This window comes from Pteropus medius, unplaced genomic scaffold (genome assembly GCF_902729225.1).
Source record: "Pteropus medius unplaced genomic scaffold, Ma_sr-lr_union100, whole genome shotgun sequence".
Classification (NCBI taxonomy): Eukaryota; Metazoa; Chordata; class Mammalia; order Chiroptera; family Pteropodidae; genus Pteropus; species Pteropus medius.
In genome coordinates, this window is record NW_024344378.1 from 47,271,628 (window position 1) to 47,286,709 (window position 15,082).

General features: G+C 47.2%; 1 protein-coding gene, 1 long non-coding RNA gene and 1 other non-coding gene across 5 annotated transcripts; 2 read left to right on the forward strand and 1 right to left on the reverse strand.

The window, feature by feature from the left end:
* The first annotated feature begins 755 nt into the window (after positions 1–755).
* LOC120609552 (uncharacterized) lies at positions 756–2,225 on the forward strand. The gene is made up of 3 exons (XR_005654794.1): positions 756–876; positions 1,455–1,543; positions 1,985–2,225. It is a non-coding gene; the product is annotated as an uncharacterized LOC120609552 (long non-coding RNA).
* A 2,246-nt stretch (positions 2,226–4,471) lies between these two features.
* On the forward strand, positions 4,472–12,026 carry PLAU (plasminogen activator, urokinase). Of its 3 annotated transcripts, none has more exons than XM_039872150.1 (11): positions 4,472–4,496; positions 6,685–6,772; positions 7,223–7,256; positions 7,398–7,505; positions 7,835–8,009; positions 8,198–8,289; positions 8,477–8,696; positions 8,920–9,068; positions 9,681–9,821; positions 10,147–10,295; positions 10,906–12,026. In XM_039872150.1, the coding sequence occupies exons 2-11, from the start codon at positions 6,716–6,718 to the stop codon at positions 11,080–11,082; spliced, it is 1,302 nt and encodes a 433-aa protein (XP_039728084.1). In that variant the 5' UTR covers positions 4,472–4,496; positions 6,685–6,715; the 3' UTR covers positions 11,083–12,026. The 3 variants fall into 3 exon arrangements, with proteins under 3 accessions (XP_039728084.1, XP_039728082.1, XP_039728083.1); XM_039872148.1 differs by lacking the exon at positions 4,472–4,496 and adding an exon at positions 6,214–6,374; XM_039872149.1 differs by lacking the exon at positions 4,472–4,496 and adding an exon at positions 6,386–6,590.
* A 1,853-nt stretch (positions 12,027–13,879) lies between these two features.
* Positions 13,880–13,982, reverse strand: LOC120609768 (U6 spliceosomal RNA). The gene has a single exon (XR_005654831.1). It is a non-coding gene; the product is annotated as a U6 spliceosomal RNA (small nuclear RNA).
* Positions 13,983–15,082: the final 1,100 nt, after the last annotated feature.

The following is a 15,082-nucleotide window of genomic DNA, read 5'->3' on the forward strand; positions in this document are numbered from 1 at the left end:
GAAACTCTGCCCAAAAGTTGGCCTTCCAGTCCTGGACTTTTCCCACCTCTATGTTCTCCTCTGGCCCCTATCCCAAAGATGGGGTTGGAGTAGAAGCCCCATCTTCAGTGAATAGAAAGTTTATAATTTCATCGGGCATTCCCAGGTGAAAAAATAAACCAATACACTCTAGATATGCATTAGCTGACATTTCCCCCAAACTTGTTTGGTGGTAAGAATCCTCTGAGATGCATCTAAAGGACCAGATTCCTAGGTCCCATCCTGGACCTAATGAATCAGAATTTCCAAGGAAGTAATTTGAAATTCTATATTTTTTAAACTTTCAAACTAGGTGATTCTTATCATCAGACAAGGCTGGAAAAAAATAACATTCATGAGTACTTACTGGAACAGATTCTGGGACCTAATCAACAGGGTACTTCTCCCCACTCCCCATTAGGAGCGGGTAAAGGGAAAACACTATTATAGTGATTATCAGCCCAGGGTTTGGGGTCAGAAACTTGGGTGTGACCTACTGTGTATTGGCTTGATTGTGTGACCTTAACCTCTCAGAGTCCTGATTTTCTTACTCATAAAGGGAGATGATATTTTACCTCCCTCATTGAGGGTTAAATGAGATAATGCATACAGGACTGTTACCAATGCCTACCAAATAAAATGCACGCTCAACAAATGAACACTATTGTTATTTTCCCACAGAAGAGCCCTAGGGTATCCTAATCATATAAATATGGGTGAATAATGGTTGTGAAAAAGGAAGACTGGCCATCGATGATTTGAAGGATCCACAGAAATAATAAAAGTATAACCAGAAGACAACTTCTCTGACTAGACCCAGCAGACAGAACATTTTTTTCAAAGTCTGGCTTGAGCAGGGTAGGCAAGAACTAACACAGACATAACTTGGGGTTACCGTGGGATGGCACCATGGATTAGAAGTAGGATGATTCCCAGGTATAAGGACAAGCACCCCCATCTTCCTGACTGAATGCAATACTGCCTCAGAGACAGTTCTCCAAACCCTGGAATCAATTAGACCTCGTTGATTCCTAACTCTGTCATTTACCTACAGTGTGCCCTTGGGCAAACTGCTAAAATTCTGTGAGCATCTGTTTTCTCATCCGTAAAATGACGATATTAATAATACCTTCCTTAAGTTTGTTGATAAGATTGAAAAAGAAAATGAATGTAAAGCAAACAGAAGTTGGCTATTATTATCTATCTTTAATTTAACAAAGGATAGATTATAATATCCCGTTGGGAAGAACAGACTTCCTCTACTTTAATTCCTGTCAAACTTCCCACCACCACTGTTCTCAAAGTAAACAGGACCCTCCTTGTTAGATTACCTACATATTGTTCCTCCCACTCACTCTGCATATATACCTATCTCAGGGGCTCCCTGCTGTGTCCCTGTTCCCTATTCCTACAGACTTCCATCCATTTCATCCTAGGCTGCCTTTGAAAAGGAGACTGACCTCTCCCTAGGGCTTCATCACACTGCTATCAATCTCCGCTTGGAGAAAGGAAGTACCTTCTGCAGGTGAGTAGGAAGTAGGAAGACAAAGAGACTGAGGGTGGGGATTGAGGGTGGTCAGGAAGGGAGGAGTGAGGATTCAGAATAGGAGGAGAGAGGGTGGAAATGTGTCATGAGGTTCCTCAAAATCGGTGAATTCTGAATCTCATCATTTTCAGTGAATGAACTCAGATGATTCACTTCCCTTTATTAGCCCTCTATTTTCCTCTCTGTGTAATGGAAAAGGAAGTGCTTGCACTTGCTTTAAAGACAGGGAAGCAAACAGAATCCAGCTTGGGAGAGCCATGAGCTCATGAAATAACATCATATTGGCTATGAATGTTATGTTAGTTTTCTTCTGAAGAAATTTTTGAAACTACTAGCTCTTGATTGATCGTATTTCTTTAAATGTCCTTGATTTCTTGGTAGTTTTCAGCAAACCCATTAATTTCTGGTCTCTCATTCCAGCCTTTTGTTCGGGGTATCCCCTTCAGCTTCCAGTTAAACAGCCATTGTCATCCAATATGGTAACCTGGGCTCTAGCAGAGGTTCTAGGGTCTGGTCTTAGCTTTGGTTCCTAGTAGAGGACTCAGAATCCAGCAGGTCTAGAAAGCTGTGACCAACACTTCTTTCATGTAATAAGTTCCTGACTTAGTAAGTAACTGAGTTTAGGCTAGGAACAAAGAAAAATTTGGCCAAGCTTAAAATGTTCATGCAGAGGTCTGAGCTGACTAGCCTGGGTGGGGTTAGGAACTGGGCCAGAGATGGTAAGGCAGGAAAGGGAGAGAATGGATGGGGGGTGGGGAGCATGGTTAAAGCTGTAGGGACCAACTTGGCCCCTCTGTTCACACTGCTACTGACGACAGAGTATAACCTCAGGATGCAGCCCCTGGGCTCTTTGCTTTCCATGAGTAAGGAAGCAAGTATGTGGCTTCCCCCGCCCCACTCTTTCCACAGGCCACTGGGGGCCTAGCAGCTCCAGCAGCTCCCTATCATGTTACAGGCCCAAGATATGGCTTTCAGTGCCTGCTGTGACAACAGCATCTTCTCCCTCAGCACTAAACATGCAGGAGGAGTCCTCAGGCTTAAAGAAGCATTCAGTGCCTCCTTTTCGGAACTACAGAGGAGTCTGCCTGCCCCAGGTGGAGGAGGGAAAGAGAAGAGCTGCTGGCCACAGACAAGGGAGAGGAGAGGGAGGGAGAGAGTAGGAGTCGAGTGTGTGTGGTGGGGGGGAGTGAACAGCACATGCAGCTGGCCAGTTGCTGGGAACTGTTTGCTAAGGACATAGCATCCCTGCTTAACTAGAATCCTGGGGTGGATTCCAGAGAATGCCCTGGTCTTCTGGGCCAGTACAGCCACAGTAAGGAAGGCAAGGCAGGCATTTTAGGTAGGAATTATAGTTTATGAAGTTCGTCCTTCTATCTCTAGCATCTAGAACTGTGCCTGGCACATAGTAGGCCCATGATAAATATTGAATGAATAAAGGAATGAAGGAATGCTTTCAGAAGCATGATCTCATTCAATCTGCAAAGTGAGGCACAGGCAAGGCAGGCTTTGCCTCATCTTGCAGATGGGGAACTGAGATCAAGAGAGTAAGTATCTTGCCTAAGCTCATTCAACTTAGATGTGACAGACCCGAAGCTAGGTCCTGTGTGCTCTCTGTAGTATCATGCTGAACGGTCTTGGTATGGCAACCCAGGAATACATCCTGTGACTGGACGTGAACTTCCTTTTGAGTCGTGCTGGTCAGAAAATAGCCTTTCTGGGGCCCAGTTTCCTGGACGTGGTCTCAGGACCAAGTTCTGACATCCTGGTTCTCCTTGCACACCTGGTATCTGCCTGTTATTATAGTCTCTGTTATTATAGTCTCTGTTATTATGGTCTCCATTAGTCTCTGTTGCCGCATCTGACTTAGGAGATCTAGACACAGAGGCAGGGGGCTGGTGGCTTTACTCTGGGAGTAAGGAATAGAATGAAATCACATATATTTAGTTCCTTATTCTCTCACTCTTGATAGAAACTTCAGATAGTCTAGGCCACCGAGTTAGTTTCTGGAACTTAGGCAAGCAACTAACTCATATACAGCAAGGCTTTCCAGGAGCTCATAGGTTGACAAAAATTTCTGGAAGGAGATCTCCAAAGCCAGCAGAGGGCTCCCCTGAACTTCAACATCTTATATCACCTTGCTCTTCTCTTCACAGCATTCTGTCTTGTACCCCGCTCTTATAGAGGCAGTGAGGTCTAGAACACAGGAGCAAGGATCAGAAAACATGGGTTCTTATGCTGGCTTTGCCATGCATCAACTATGAATCTTCTCTCCAACTCATTTTCCTCATCTGCAAAATGGGAATAAGGATCCCAGCTACATAATAAGGCAGCTGTGAGTTTAAAAGGGAATGATTTGTATCGAAGTGTTTTTGTTTTTTAATTTTTTTAGCAAATGACAGAAACAATGCTAGTACTATTTTTATGGCAAGAAAAAAAAAAAAAGACAGAGGAGGGAAACTTTCAGGGTGCTCCAAAGCTCTCTGTTCCCATTTGTTCACTGTTTCGTTCGTGATACAGCACTTATGTGAACTAGAGATGCACAAGTGCTGGGGGAGGGACAAAGATATTTAAGATGTAGTCTCTGTCCTCAAATAACTGAAAGACTAGCACAGACTGTGCACCAAAAGATGGACACAGAGATTTCAGATAGTGAGAAAGATTAGAGTGGAAGGGAAGTTCTGTGAAGAGTTGGAGGCTCTAGGATTGTTCAACCAGGTGAAGAGGCCTCAGTGGGAAGGAGGGGGAAGAAGGGTGTCATGCTGCATAACGGTCTCCAAGCCTCTTTGTTGGGGAGGAAATGAAGTCATCCTGCTCTTGAAAATCAGCATGACGGCCTCCAGCCAAGTAATCTGGAGTCATGAGAGCTGCTAGGGGGAGCTCTGTGAATCACGAAAGACTGCCGGGAATTTCCTGATAACCTAGGAGTTTCGGGGTAAGTCCTCAGGCTGCAACATCTCTGTTTACATTTTGATCACGTTTATTTACAATTAATGAGTTCTAAATCCAAACAAAACATTCTAGGCAGGCTCTGAGACTTATAGCACCTCTGACTCAGTCCATCCTCTGGGAGGCTGGCAGCTCAGCCAGACATAAACTCTTGGAGGACAATGGGTCACCTGCCTCCTCAAAGCTGGATGGTTAACTTGCACTTTCTCCAGGTAGAGGCTGGTATCCTGAGACCTCTGGCTAGAACAGAGCAAAGAGGCTCTCCTCTTTTCTACCCTCCTGGCACTCTCCCTGCCCTCCTCCTGGCCCTCTCAAATAGACCCAGACACAAGGGCCAGGTTTCCTAGGCAGCAAAATGCTGTAGGCCTAGGCAGTGAGAGAGCTCAAGCCTTGCACCTGGCCTTGGACCCCTAGTAAGTTACAAGGACTCGGCCCCTTCCCTTCCCGTCAAGGGGGAGAGTCTTGCTGAGTGGAATCTAAGTGACCCCAAGTCCTGGTTCCCAGCACTAGGGGGAATGGATGGGGGTGACTGAACCTCAGAGTTCCTGCTGTGTTTTTTCAGCTATGCCTGAGGGACGTGTGCGTACATATGTGTGTGTATACAACTGTGCATTCATTATCAGGCAGGAAGAGCAGGTTGAGTCCTTTACATATGATCTGTCTTTCTGGAGACCTGTCTTATTAGAAACAAGACCCTGTGCTGAAGTAGAACACTAAATACACATACATTTAAAAATCTGTAATTATCTTTTTGGAGTGGATGATACAAAAGTGTGTTTTTAAAATTTAAACAGTGTAAATTCTTGTCCTCCAGATCCCCAATTGCTCTCCTCAGAGGTGAAAACAGAACTTCCTACTCCTCCACAGCTTACCGTCTGCCTACATTAATAAGGCTTTACTATTACTTTGTCTTTATTAACTAACTGTACTCTAACCCAGGCAAATAAATGGATCGTTCATTACAGGAACTTTCTGAAAGACCTATCAACGCCTCAATAAAAAGCATCAAAAGTTTGTGCCCTAAGACTTTGTTCTCACAGTACTACAAGATTGTATCACGACCCTTTCTAATCTTTATCAAGCCCTTGATAAAATCCGACTTCTCCTTTCCCCCTTCTGCATACACTACCAAACTCGTTTACCGCGGTAAGCAAATTATCTCAGTTTTGTCTTATCCACTGGTTGTGTTGATGATATTTGGGGAGCCGGCATTTGATAGAAGCAGGCCCCGTTAGCAGATTTTTTGTCTGTATTTTCAACGAGCGTGTGTCATGTGCATTTTCACCTTGAGAAAAAGATTTCACAGCTATATGAGCTGCGGACTGTGACTCTATACCCAGGCTTCTCATTCACTCTCCTAGGCAGTCGGGGGCCGAGGCTTGAAAGATTGGGGAAGAGCCGATTTGGGGCATCTGAGGGGGAGGCATCAGAGCTGGACCTCGGAGAGAGTCGCCCCAGCGCCTCTCCACTCTGCAATTGGGTGGGTAGTGGGTGGGCTGCACTGGAGCGGGCCCAGGCCAGGCGAATGGGAGGAGGGGCGGGGAATTTAGATGCCTCTCTATCTCTCAGTTCAGATTTCGTTTGTCCCCTTCGCTGGGTACTGCGCGGCTCCACATTCTTAGTCTTAGTTGAGGAAGCACGCCGGGTCCGGTCGCTGAGAGCTCCAGAGAAGGGGAGGGAAAGGGAGTGGACCGGGCGATCCCGGGCCGGGGCGGGGCCAGGGCGTAGGCGGGTCTTAATATACAGCCGGTGCCGCGGGCAAGCCGCACAGCGCAGAGACTGCAGCCCCAGACCCCTTCCGAGAGTCAGCGTGTCAACCTGTCCCCGCCGCGCCGGCCCCGCGCCCCTCCCGCCGCAGCCGCCGGTGAGTGCAGGCAGCCCTAAGAGCGCAGGGCGGATGCGCAGCGGTTCCCACTCTTGCGGGCTTCCCTTCCCCCGACTCTGGTGCCCCGACTGTACGGCCGCTGCGCCCCGAGTCGCGGCTCTGCGTACCCATGCGTCCCGCTGCGGGTGCGGGTCCAAGCTGTGCCACGACCCCTAAGCCCCAGAGAGGAGAGACGACGGCGGGCTCGACTCGCAGGTGACCTGGGGGCTGCTGCCCTGAACTGCAGTAACCCACTCGGCCCGCCTTCTTGCTCCGCCGCTTCTTCCCCTGACTTCTCTTTCCCTTGCAGGGCCGCTGTCTAGAGCTCCAGCCTCGCCACCATGAGAGTCCTGCTGGTGTGCCTGCTCCTTTGTGCCCTGGTCGTGAGCAATTCCAAAGTGAGTGTCTTCTCCGTTTTGATTTATGGTGGCGGGAAGGGGTTTGCAAGACCCCTGAACAGCGCCAGGGGAAGAAAGGGACTGCATAGAGAGCTGGAGTCTTGGATTCCATCAATAGCAGGGCTAGACTCTCCAGGGAAATAGGGCAGGTGTGGCAGTGGGACTTTGAGAACCAAGGGAGTTCACACTTGCGGCAGGGGAGGAAGAAGCCCCTGGGACTGGCCCAGCCTGCTGGCACCTGGTATGTAAAGCTTGCTTGAGTCAAGCTATTTCTCCTTGCTGGAAACCTATGATCTTCCGTTTGCGGGCTAGTTAGATATGAACATGATGAAGAGAAAGGGAGCTGAAGTAAAGGATGAGTTTTGGGATTGGGGCCAGTTTATCCTCACCCTGGAGTCCCAGGAGCATGGGACCTTTGATGAATTTTCCCTCTCCTCTTGTCTTTTCCAGGGAAGCCATGACTTTCATCGAGTGTCTGGTGCAAGTGAGTATTCACCCCTTGCACAATATCTGGCTGCACAGACATCTTGTAAAAGCCTCAGGAGGCAGCCCTTCCCTGTGCCTGCTCCCCCCTTGCCTCCTCCCATGGCCCTTGCTTACCCCTCCCCCACCTTGTGCTTTTCAGAGAACTGTGGCTGTCTGAATGGAGGAACATGTGTGTCCTACAAGTACTTCTCCAACATTCAGCGATGCAATTGCCCAAAGAAATTCCAAGGGGAGCACTGTGAAATAGGTACGGGGATCCTACTCTAACTAGGAGGGGGGCACACCAGAAATTTGGGGGCAGGGAGAGAAAAGTGGGATGCAAGGGCATGTAGGAATGAAGAATTAAAAGTAGAGTGAGGGACATCTTCATCCCCATGTGATGCACACAATCAAACATAAACACACACATTGTCTCGTGAAGCTGTGGCTGCACGAATGTGTGGTGGGATGGAAGGAGACCCTTTCTAGTGTCTTCTGCCAGGCCTGAAGTCATATGAGGTCTGGCAAGATCTCTAAAATACTTGTCTGAACTTTCTTCTCATTCTAATATTCTCTCATCTTCACACTCTTCCACAGATACATCGAAAACCTGCTATCAGGGGAATGGTCACTCTTACCGAGGGAAGGCCAACACCGACTTCATGGGCCGGCCCTGCCTGGCCTGGAACTCTGCCAACGTCCTTCTGAAAACGTACCACGCCCAAAGACCTGATGCTCTTCAGCTGGGCCTGGGGAAACACAATTACTGCAGGTGAGGTGGGGGCAGCAAGGACCTTCCCATGGCTTCATAGAAGCCCTTATTGCCATTCTCTTCTACTTCCAGAGTGCTGACCATAGCACAAGAAAAGCAAGGCCTCTGGTTGAGTCTGCCTTGGTGGGAGAGGATGCAAGAAATGCATTTAGTGTTGAAATAACAGCCCCTCCCCTCTATGTTGCCAGGAACCCAGACAACCAGAGAAAGCCCTGGTGCTATGTGCAGGTTGGCTTTAAACAGCTTGTCCAAGAGTGCATGGTGAACGACTGCTCCTTTGGTGAGTGTCACTGACCTGTGTATGATGGTGGGTAGAAGGGGACAAACTCATATGTCCTTTTATTCCATCACAGAAAGGATGAGAAAGGAGGCCTGTCTGGTCCCCCAAAACTGGGAGGTCAGAGAAAAAGAGAAGGGATACTTTATCCTACCTGCCACCCTACAACATCCCTCTCTTTCTCCTCCAGGAAAAAAACTCTTTCCTCCTCCTGGAAAAGCAGAGTTTCAGTGTGGCCAGAAGGCTCTGAGGCCCCGCTTTAAGATTATTGGAGGAGAATTTACCACCATTGAGGAACAGCCTTGGTTTGCAGCCATCTATAGGAAGCACCGCGGAGGATCTGTCACCTATGTGTGCGGTGGCAGCCTCATCAGTCCTTGCTGGGTGGTCAGTGCCACGCATTGCTTCATGTACGTTCCTCTGTCTCTTCTCCCTGACCCTCCTGCCCTACCCCAAACACATCCCTTTCTCCTACCTAGCAAAGGATTCCACTTTAATTCCACCCCCTCAGCCCCTCTCCATGTGGTCCATGGCCTTGGGGACAAGTCATGCTCTGAGGTCACTGTGGTGGAGAAGGGGAAGTAACAGGATCTCATGAGATCAGACTGTCTGACAGTAATTACCTTCCCACAGTAATTACCAAAAGAAAGAGGACTACATTGTCTACCTGGGTCGGTCAAGGCTTAACTCCAATACACCTGGAGAGATGAAGTTTGAGGTGGAAAAGCTCATCTTGCATGAGGACTATAGCGCTGACACACTTGCTCACCACAATGATATTGGTGAGTGGGAAACTCTCATCTGCCATCATGATGCTGGCTGGAGGAAGAAGGGTTCAAGAAGAAACTCAAGTGGGAGGTTGAGATTGTAGGGGAACTTGATGACACTACACAACAAAAGGAGAGGTGGGGAAGGGTTTGGAGTGACATACATGAGGAGTCTGGTGCTCCTCTGTAGAGTCCCTGTATTTTCAAACCGGTAGCCTCCTCAGGGTGGCATTGGCCCTATGGGGCAAATGGCTTGGGTTGAAATGCTCCTTCCTTTGTTGGATGTAGACTCTGTCCCAGGATATAGAACTTAGAGAGCGCATTGGACTAGATTTTAGCCTAGCTACCTCAGCCAGGGCTTCTTGCAGGAAAAAAAAAAAAAAGTACAGCTGTATGCAGTAGCCCTGGCTGTCCAAGCCTTTGTCAGCAACTGGAACAAAACCCTTGAGGCATAGGACAGGGGAGGCTTGTTTCAGATGACATCCTACCAGAAGACCTCCCAGGATGACTACTGACCCTAACTGACCTAGGGATAGGCAGCTGTCTCTCAGCATTTGGAGGGGGAGAGATGGTGACCACCTGACCAGGTGATGATCTTTATCCCCTGACCTCTTCCCCCTCCCCCAGCCTTGCTGAAGATCAGTTCCAACTCAGGCCAGTGTGCACAGCCATCCCGGTCCATACAGACGATCTGCCTCCCCCCAAAGAATGACAATGCTCGTCCTGGCGCAAGCTGTGAGATCACTGGTTTTGGAAAAGAGAATTCCAGTAAGTGACCTTCGGGGATGGCTGAGAGTGTCCTGGGGGAGGGCTGTAACCTGGAAGTGAGCTCAGCTTGATCAAGGGAGCATTGTGGAGGCAGCAGATGGGTCCAGGGATGGAGTGGGGAGCATTGTTTAGGGAATGATGGGCCATAAAGGTAAACAGATGGGGAGTGAGGGACTATGGGTGGGGTAAAAACTCAGATTTAGGTGGAAAAGGAATATGGGCTTTCCCCGGTAGGAATACTTTTTGTTTCTCTTCCTGGTAGTCCCATTGGAAAAGCTGGACAGACATATCTTAATGTAAATTCCTCCACGTTTCTTCCATCTAGCTGACTATCTCTATCCAGAGCAACTGAAAATGACTGTCGTGAAGCTGGTTTCTCACCAGGATTGTCAGCAGCCCCACTACTATGGCTCTGAAGTCACCACCCAAATGCTGTGTGCTGCTGACCCACAGTGGAAAACAGATTCCTGCCAGGTAAGAGTTCTAAGCATCTCTTTCCATTAATCTCAAATCTCCTTAGGGCTCTTGAGCATGTTTCTGCCACTTTGGGGAGTCTCTCTCCAGCCAAAGCCCCAAGAAGCCAGAATCAGAAGCTCAAGTTTTAGAAAGTTTAAACCAATCATTAAGTCTTTGCCAAACATTAGACATGAGCCTATGTCTGTGCTAGGCACTCCAGACTGGGGGAGAGAGGGGGACTAAGAAGAAACAATAGAAAATAATACAACTCAGTGCTCAGGGTGTGGTGCGAATTATGAATGATCAGCTGTATAGGAGAGGGAGGTGAGTGACAACTAGATGATCATGGAGGGGAGGCTTTGAAGAGAATGTGACTCAGTAGGGATTTGAGGAGGCAGAGGGAAGAAAGGAAAGCATTTCAGTTGAAAGATACAAAAATGAGAAAGAGCACGGCATATTCCAGGATGGGAGGAGAAGTAGGGTCTGAAAATGTAAGTGGAATAGTTAGTGGCAGATAACAGGGCTTTGAAAGCCAAGCAGAGGATTTTAAACTCGATTGGGTGGTAGGATCAGATAGCCCCCTTCTCACTTCTTGTCGGGCTCACCTTTTGTGTCTTTGGCTTAACAGGGAGACTCGGGGGGACCCCTGGTCTGCTCCATCCATGGCCGCCTGACTTTGACTGGGATTGTGAGCTGGGGCCGTGGATGTGCCATGAAGGACAAGCCAGGAGTCTACACGAGGGTCTCACACTTCCTGACCTGGATCCACACCCACGTTGGGGAAGGGAATGGCCTAACTCTCTGAGGGTTCCTGGGGGCCAGGGGAGGAGAGGGCACCTCCCACGCTGACCAGTCATTTTCACGGTAGGGCCATTAGCACCACCTATGTATATGAAAGAGACTGAGGAAGATAGGCTCTGCAGAGACGGTTTTGCTTGTGCTGCCCGCCAGGGTGAGCGACAATAGCTTTACCCTCAGATACAGGCCTGGGTGCTGGGCGCCCAGATCCCCTCTGGCCAGGATGGAGAGATGGTCCTGACTCAGGATGGTATGGACCAATAGTTTGTCTTATTCTGGACTAAAGCCTCCTGGAGATAAAAATGGCATCTCCTGTACATGGGTGGAAGGAGAGCCAGCTCCCCCAACAGTGGGCATTCATGAGGCCTGTTGTTGGGAAATGATTCATTTCCCAATTAGGAAGTGTAACAGAACTGAGGTCTCTTGTGGGAGCTTGGCCAATGTGGGAACAGTGGTTTGGGGAGTAGGGACACTAATAACTTGAGGGAAGAGCTCTGACATTCCATGAATGTATTAAGAGCTATTATATATACATGTATATGTTTGCACATTTGTGCACAGGCTGTGAGTAGTCACTGTGAGTAAGTAAGAACTTGTGTTCCTGTGTCTGACTGTAAGTCTAGATATTTCCCTAAACTGTATGAACTGTGGTGCCACATAGAATGGTCTGTCAGGAGAGGTCATATGTGGGCCTCTTGGGTCTCCCATGTGATGATGCCTGTGAATGTGTCATTCCGGGGCATGGCCCATGACCAGCATTAAAATTTGTTTCACTTTCACTTAGATGTCCCTTTCTTGGCCAGTTATCCCTTCTAATGTTCCAGCCAAGTTCCTCCAATCCTCACTGAGTGGGGTGAGGACCCCTTCTGTACACTGAATATTTAATAAGTCTGCTATTTTTATTTATATCTATTTTTGTAATTTTGAATAAAGATGATTAATAAAATGTGATTTTTCTGAAGACTTTGTTCCTTCTTTACTTGTATGAGTTAGGAAGCATAAAAAGTAGAAAATAAACATGGTGGCACACACCATGTTTGTTTCTTGTGGGGCTGCATCTCTGGACTTCATAGGGCTTTGGGAAGTAGAAGCTAGGAGAGTTCTAGGTCAGGCCCTTCGTACCACATAAGGTGCAAAAAGGTGCCGCAAGCCAGGGGCTCATGGCTTGGTAAGTGGTATGCGGGCTGGGTGTCGACTCCCAATTCCCTCCTTAGCCTCATGCTTTGGTGCAGTACACATCTTATACCACTATACATGGTATAAGATGTACCTCTTTAGAATTAGTTTTCACTCTGCCCCCAACAATCCTTGGGCTGACCTCAATCAAGAAGAACACCTGCGTGAGTGGTAATTTCTGATCCAAAACCCAGCTCATCTTTGAATCTGTGGTATTCAGAGAGAGGAAAACATAATTTGCCATTATCTGTGTGTGATGTTGGTGCTGAGTTTGCTCGATTCGTTAATGGAGCTCATGACCAGCCATTGCTATCCCTAATGTCAGGCAACTCAGAATCTGCAGTTGGGTGATCTCCTAGTGGAGGTGACCATGTAGTTTGAACCAAACATCAGCTTCTGAAGAAGGGTGTAGAAGGCAGGCCGGGAGATACAGTTAAATGCCAAAATATTGGAGTTTCCAAGCTAAGTTAATGGGTTTTGGCAGTGTTTCTTAACCAAGTCACCTGAGAACCTTTCAAAAATATCTAAATGCCTAAGCTCCACCCATAGAAATTGTGATTCAGGTTTGGGCTGGTACCAGGGCTCATGGTTTTAGAAAAGCTCCTCAGGTGTTTCTGATAAGCACCCCTGAGTAAATATCTTTTGGGGACAATTGGCCTGATTATGTGAAGGGCCCAGTAAATTCAAGATATGGTCAGCATGTATTCTCTGCATGAACAATTTTCTGAGTGGCAGTTGGTGGTGCAAAGTCTCCTGAGCTTTCTGTTCAGAGGCTCCCTAGATCATGGGCCCCTGGAGAGCAAGGACCCAGAGTATTCAGCTTTCAATCCCATATTCTAGCATATTGTCTTATTCAGTATGATGCAGTGGTTTCAGAGCATGGATTTTCTTGTCAGGTATCCTGGGCTAGAATTCTGGCTCTAACACTAGCTGTGTGACTTGGGAAAGACTCTTTACCTCTCTGTGCCTCAGTTTCCTCAGCTGTAAAAAGAAATAATATCTACTTCCCACGATTGTTATAAAGATTCATGAGTTCATAAGTCTCTTAGCATAATCCTGACACCTAATAAAGGCACAAAAACAGAAGCTATTATTACAAAACCATGTAAATTCTTGTAGAATTGAATGGGAACCCCCTCTCAACTTCTACCCCAGGACTACTCTGGTGTGTTTTGAGGAATCTGAAACTTGCTACGAAAGAAAAGGCATAATGTGAAGTTAAGGGACCTAGCCCAGACTGAGTTGCTGCTCAGCCTCTGCATTCCCTCCCAAGGGCCAAGAAAGATCTGTTCCAACATGAGCAGCTCCAGCATCAGGGCTCGCAGACACTGAAAACAGGAAATGTGAGCTCCACAGTCAGGGTTGAGCAATGACACTACTAACTCTCATCAGACCATTTCCCAGCCACCACCCTCGACCCCCAGCCAGCTGCTGTCTCTTCTCCGAATTGTAGACCTTACAGAGGGAGATCAGCCACTTCTCTAGAAACCAATTTCATGGCTCCAGATCTATCTTGTCACTCACTTTAGGGATTGTCCTCTTCTAGTGCTCACCACATACCGAACACTGTGCTAAGTTCTTCACATATTATCTGGTGTAATCCTCATAACGACCTATGAGAAAGGTGCTACTATTAGCTCCATTTTACGAATTTGTATGTCATCCTTGCACAGGAGCCATGCTAATCTTCTGTGTATCATTCCAATTTTAGTATATGTGCTGCTGAAGCAAGCATAACCCCATTTTATAAAAGAGAAAATGGAGGCACAAAGAGATTGAGTGGTTTGCTAAAGGCAATGCAGCTGGTCAGTGCAAAGCCTGGTTCCCAGGCAGCTAGACCTAGGCAGCTGGCTCCCCAGGGCACAGGCCCAGCACTATGACTTACGTACGATGTTTCAGCAGGGCCCAAGGAGAGCAGCCCTCCTTTCAAACTCCCTACTTCAGGGATACTGGGCATCCAGGGTAAGTTTCTCAGAATTTTGACCTTGGCCTGGATTATAGTTTTTTCCTCTTCAAAGATTCCCAGGCCAAGTGAGGAGACCATACTCAGCCACCAGTTTCAACCACCCTTCTCAAGCTAACCTCAGCCTATTTTGCTGAAACCAGGTTTCATTGAAGTGGTTTCCGTTTTCACCAGAACCCCTCCTTCTGAAATATTCTGTGGCCCATTCTATTATCAGGACTCAACTTGATTTCCACTTATGCTCTGCCTTTCTTAAACCAACCCCCCATAATAACCATGCCCCTGCATATACCCCTCCACACTCACCCCTCTGTGTCCACCTTCCTCTCCGGCAGAAAACATTTGAGGCTTCCCTTTGAATCGGGTACAGTGAGAGGAGTGGCTGAGGTGTTTTTTAAATAACAGGATATAATTCATATACCATAAAATTCACCCATTTAAAGTGTATAACTCAATGATTTTTAGTATATTCATAGAATTGTGCAAACTCGCCATAATCAATTTTAGAACATTTTCATCACCTCAAAAAACAAAACAAAACAAAACCCAAAACCCATACCCATTAGCTGTCACTCCCCTCTTCCCCCCAACCCCCTCAACCTTTAATTTACTTTCAGTCTCTATGAGTTTGCCTATTCTGGACATTTTGTACACATAGAATCATATAATATGTGGTCTTTTGTGATTGACTTCTTTCGCTTGCCATAATATTGTTCAGTTTCATCCATATTGTAGCATGTATCAGTACTGTTGCTGAGTTTTAAGTAGCAAATTGGGAGAAAAGATAGCCTAGGCCCCCTTCTGAACTTGTAGTCCTATTGAGGGTCATTCTACAACCTCTAAAAAAAAATTTTTTTAAATACCTATA

Bases quoted from the DNA above. Each gene is read 5' to 3' on its own strand.
- PLAU (XM_039872150.1), top strand. From the start codon at position 6,716: ATGAGAGTCCTGCTGGTGTGCCTGCTCCTTTGTGCCCTGGTCGTGAGC. The intron at 6,773-7,222 runs GTGAGTGTCTTC...TGTCTTTTCCAG, and splicing joins TGGTCGTGAGCAATTCCAAA to GGAAGCCATGACTTTCATCG. The intron at 7,506-7,834 runs GTACGGGGATCC...ACTCTTCCACAG, and splicing joins AGGGGAGCACTGTGAAATAG to ATACATCGAAAACCTGCTAT.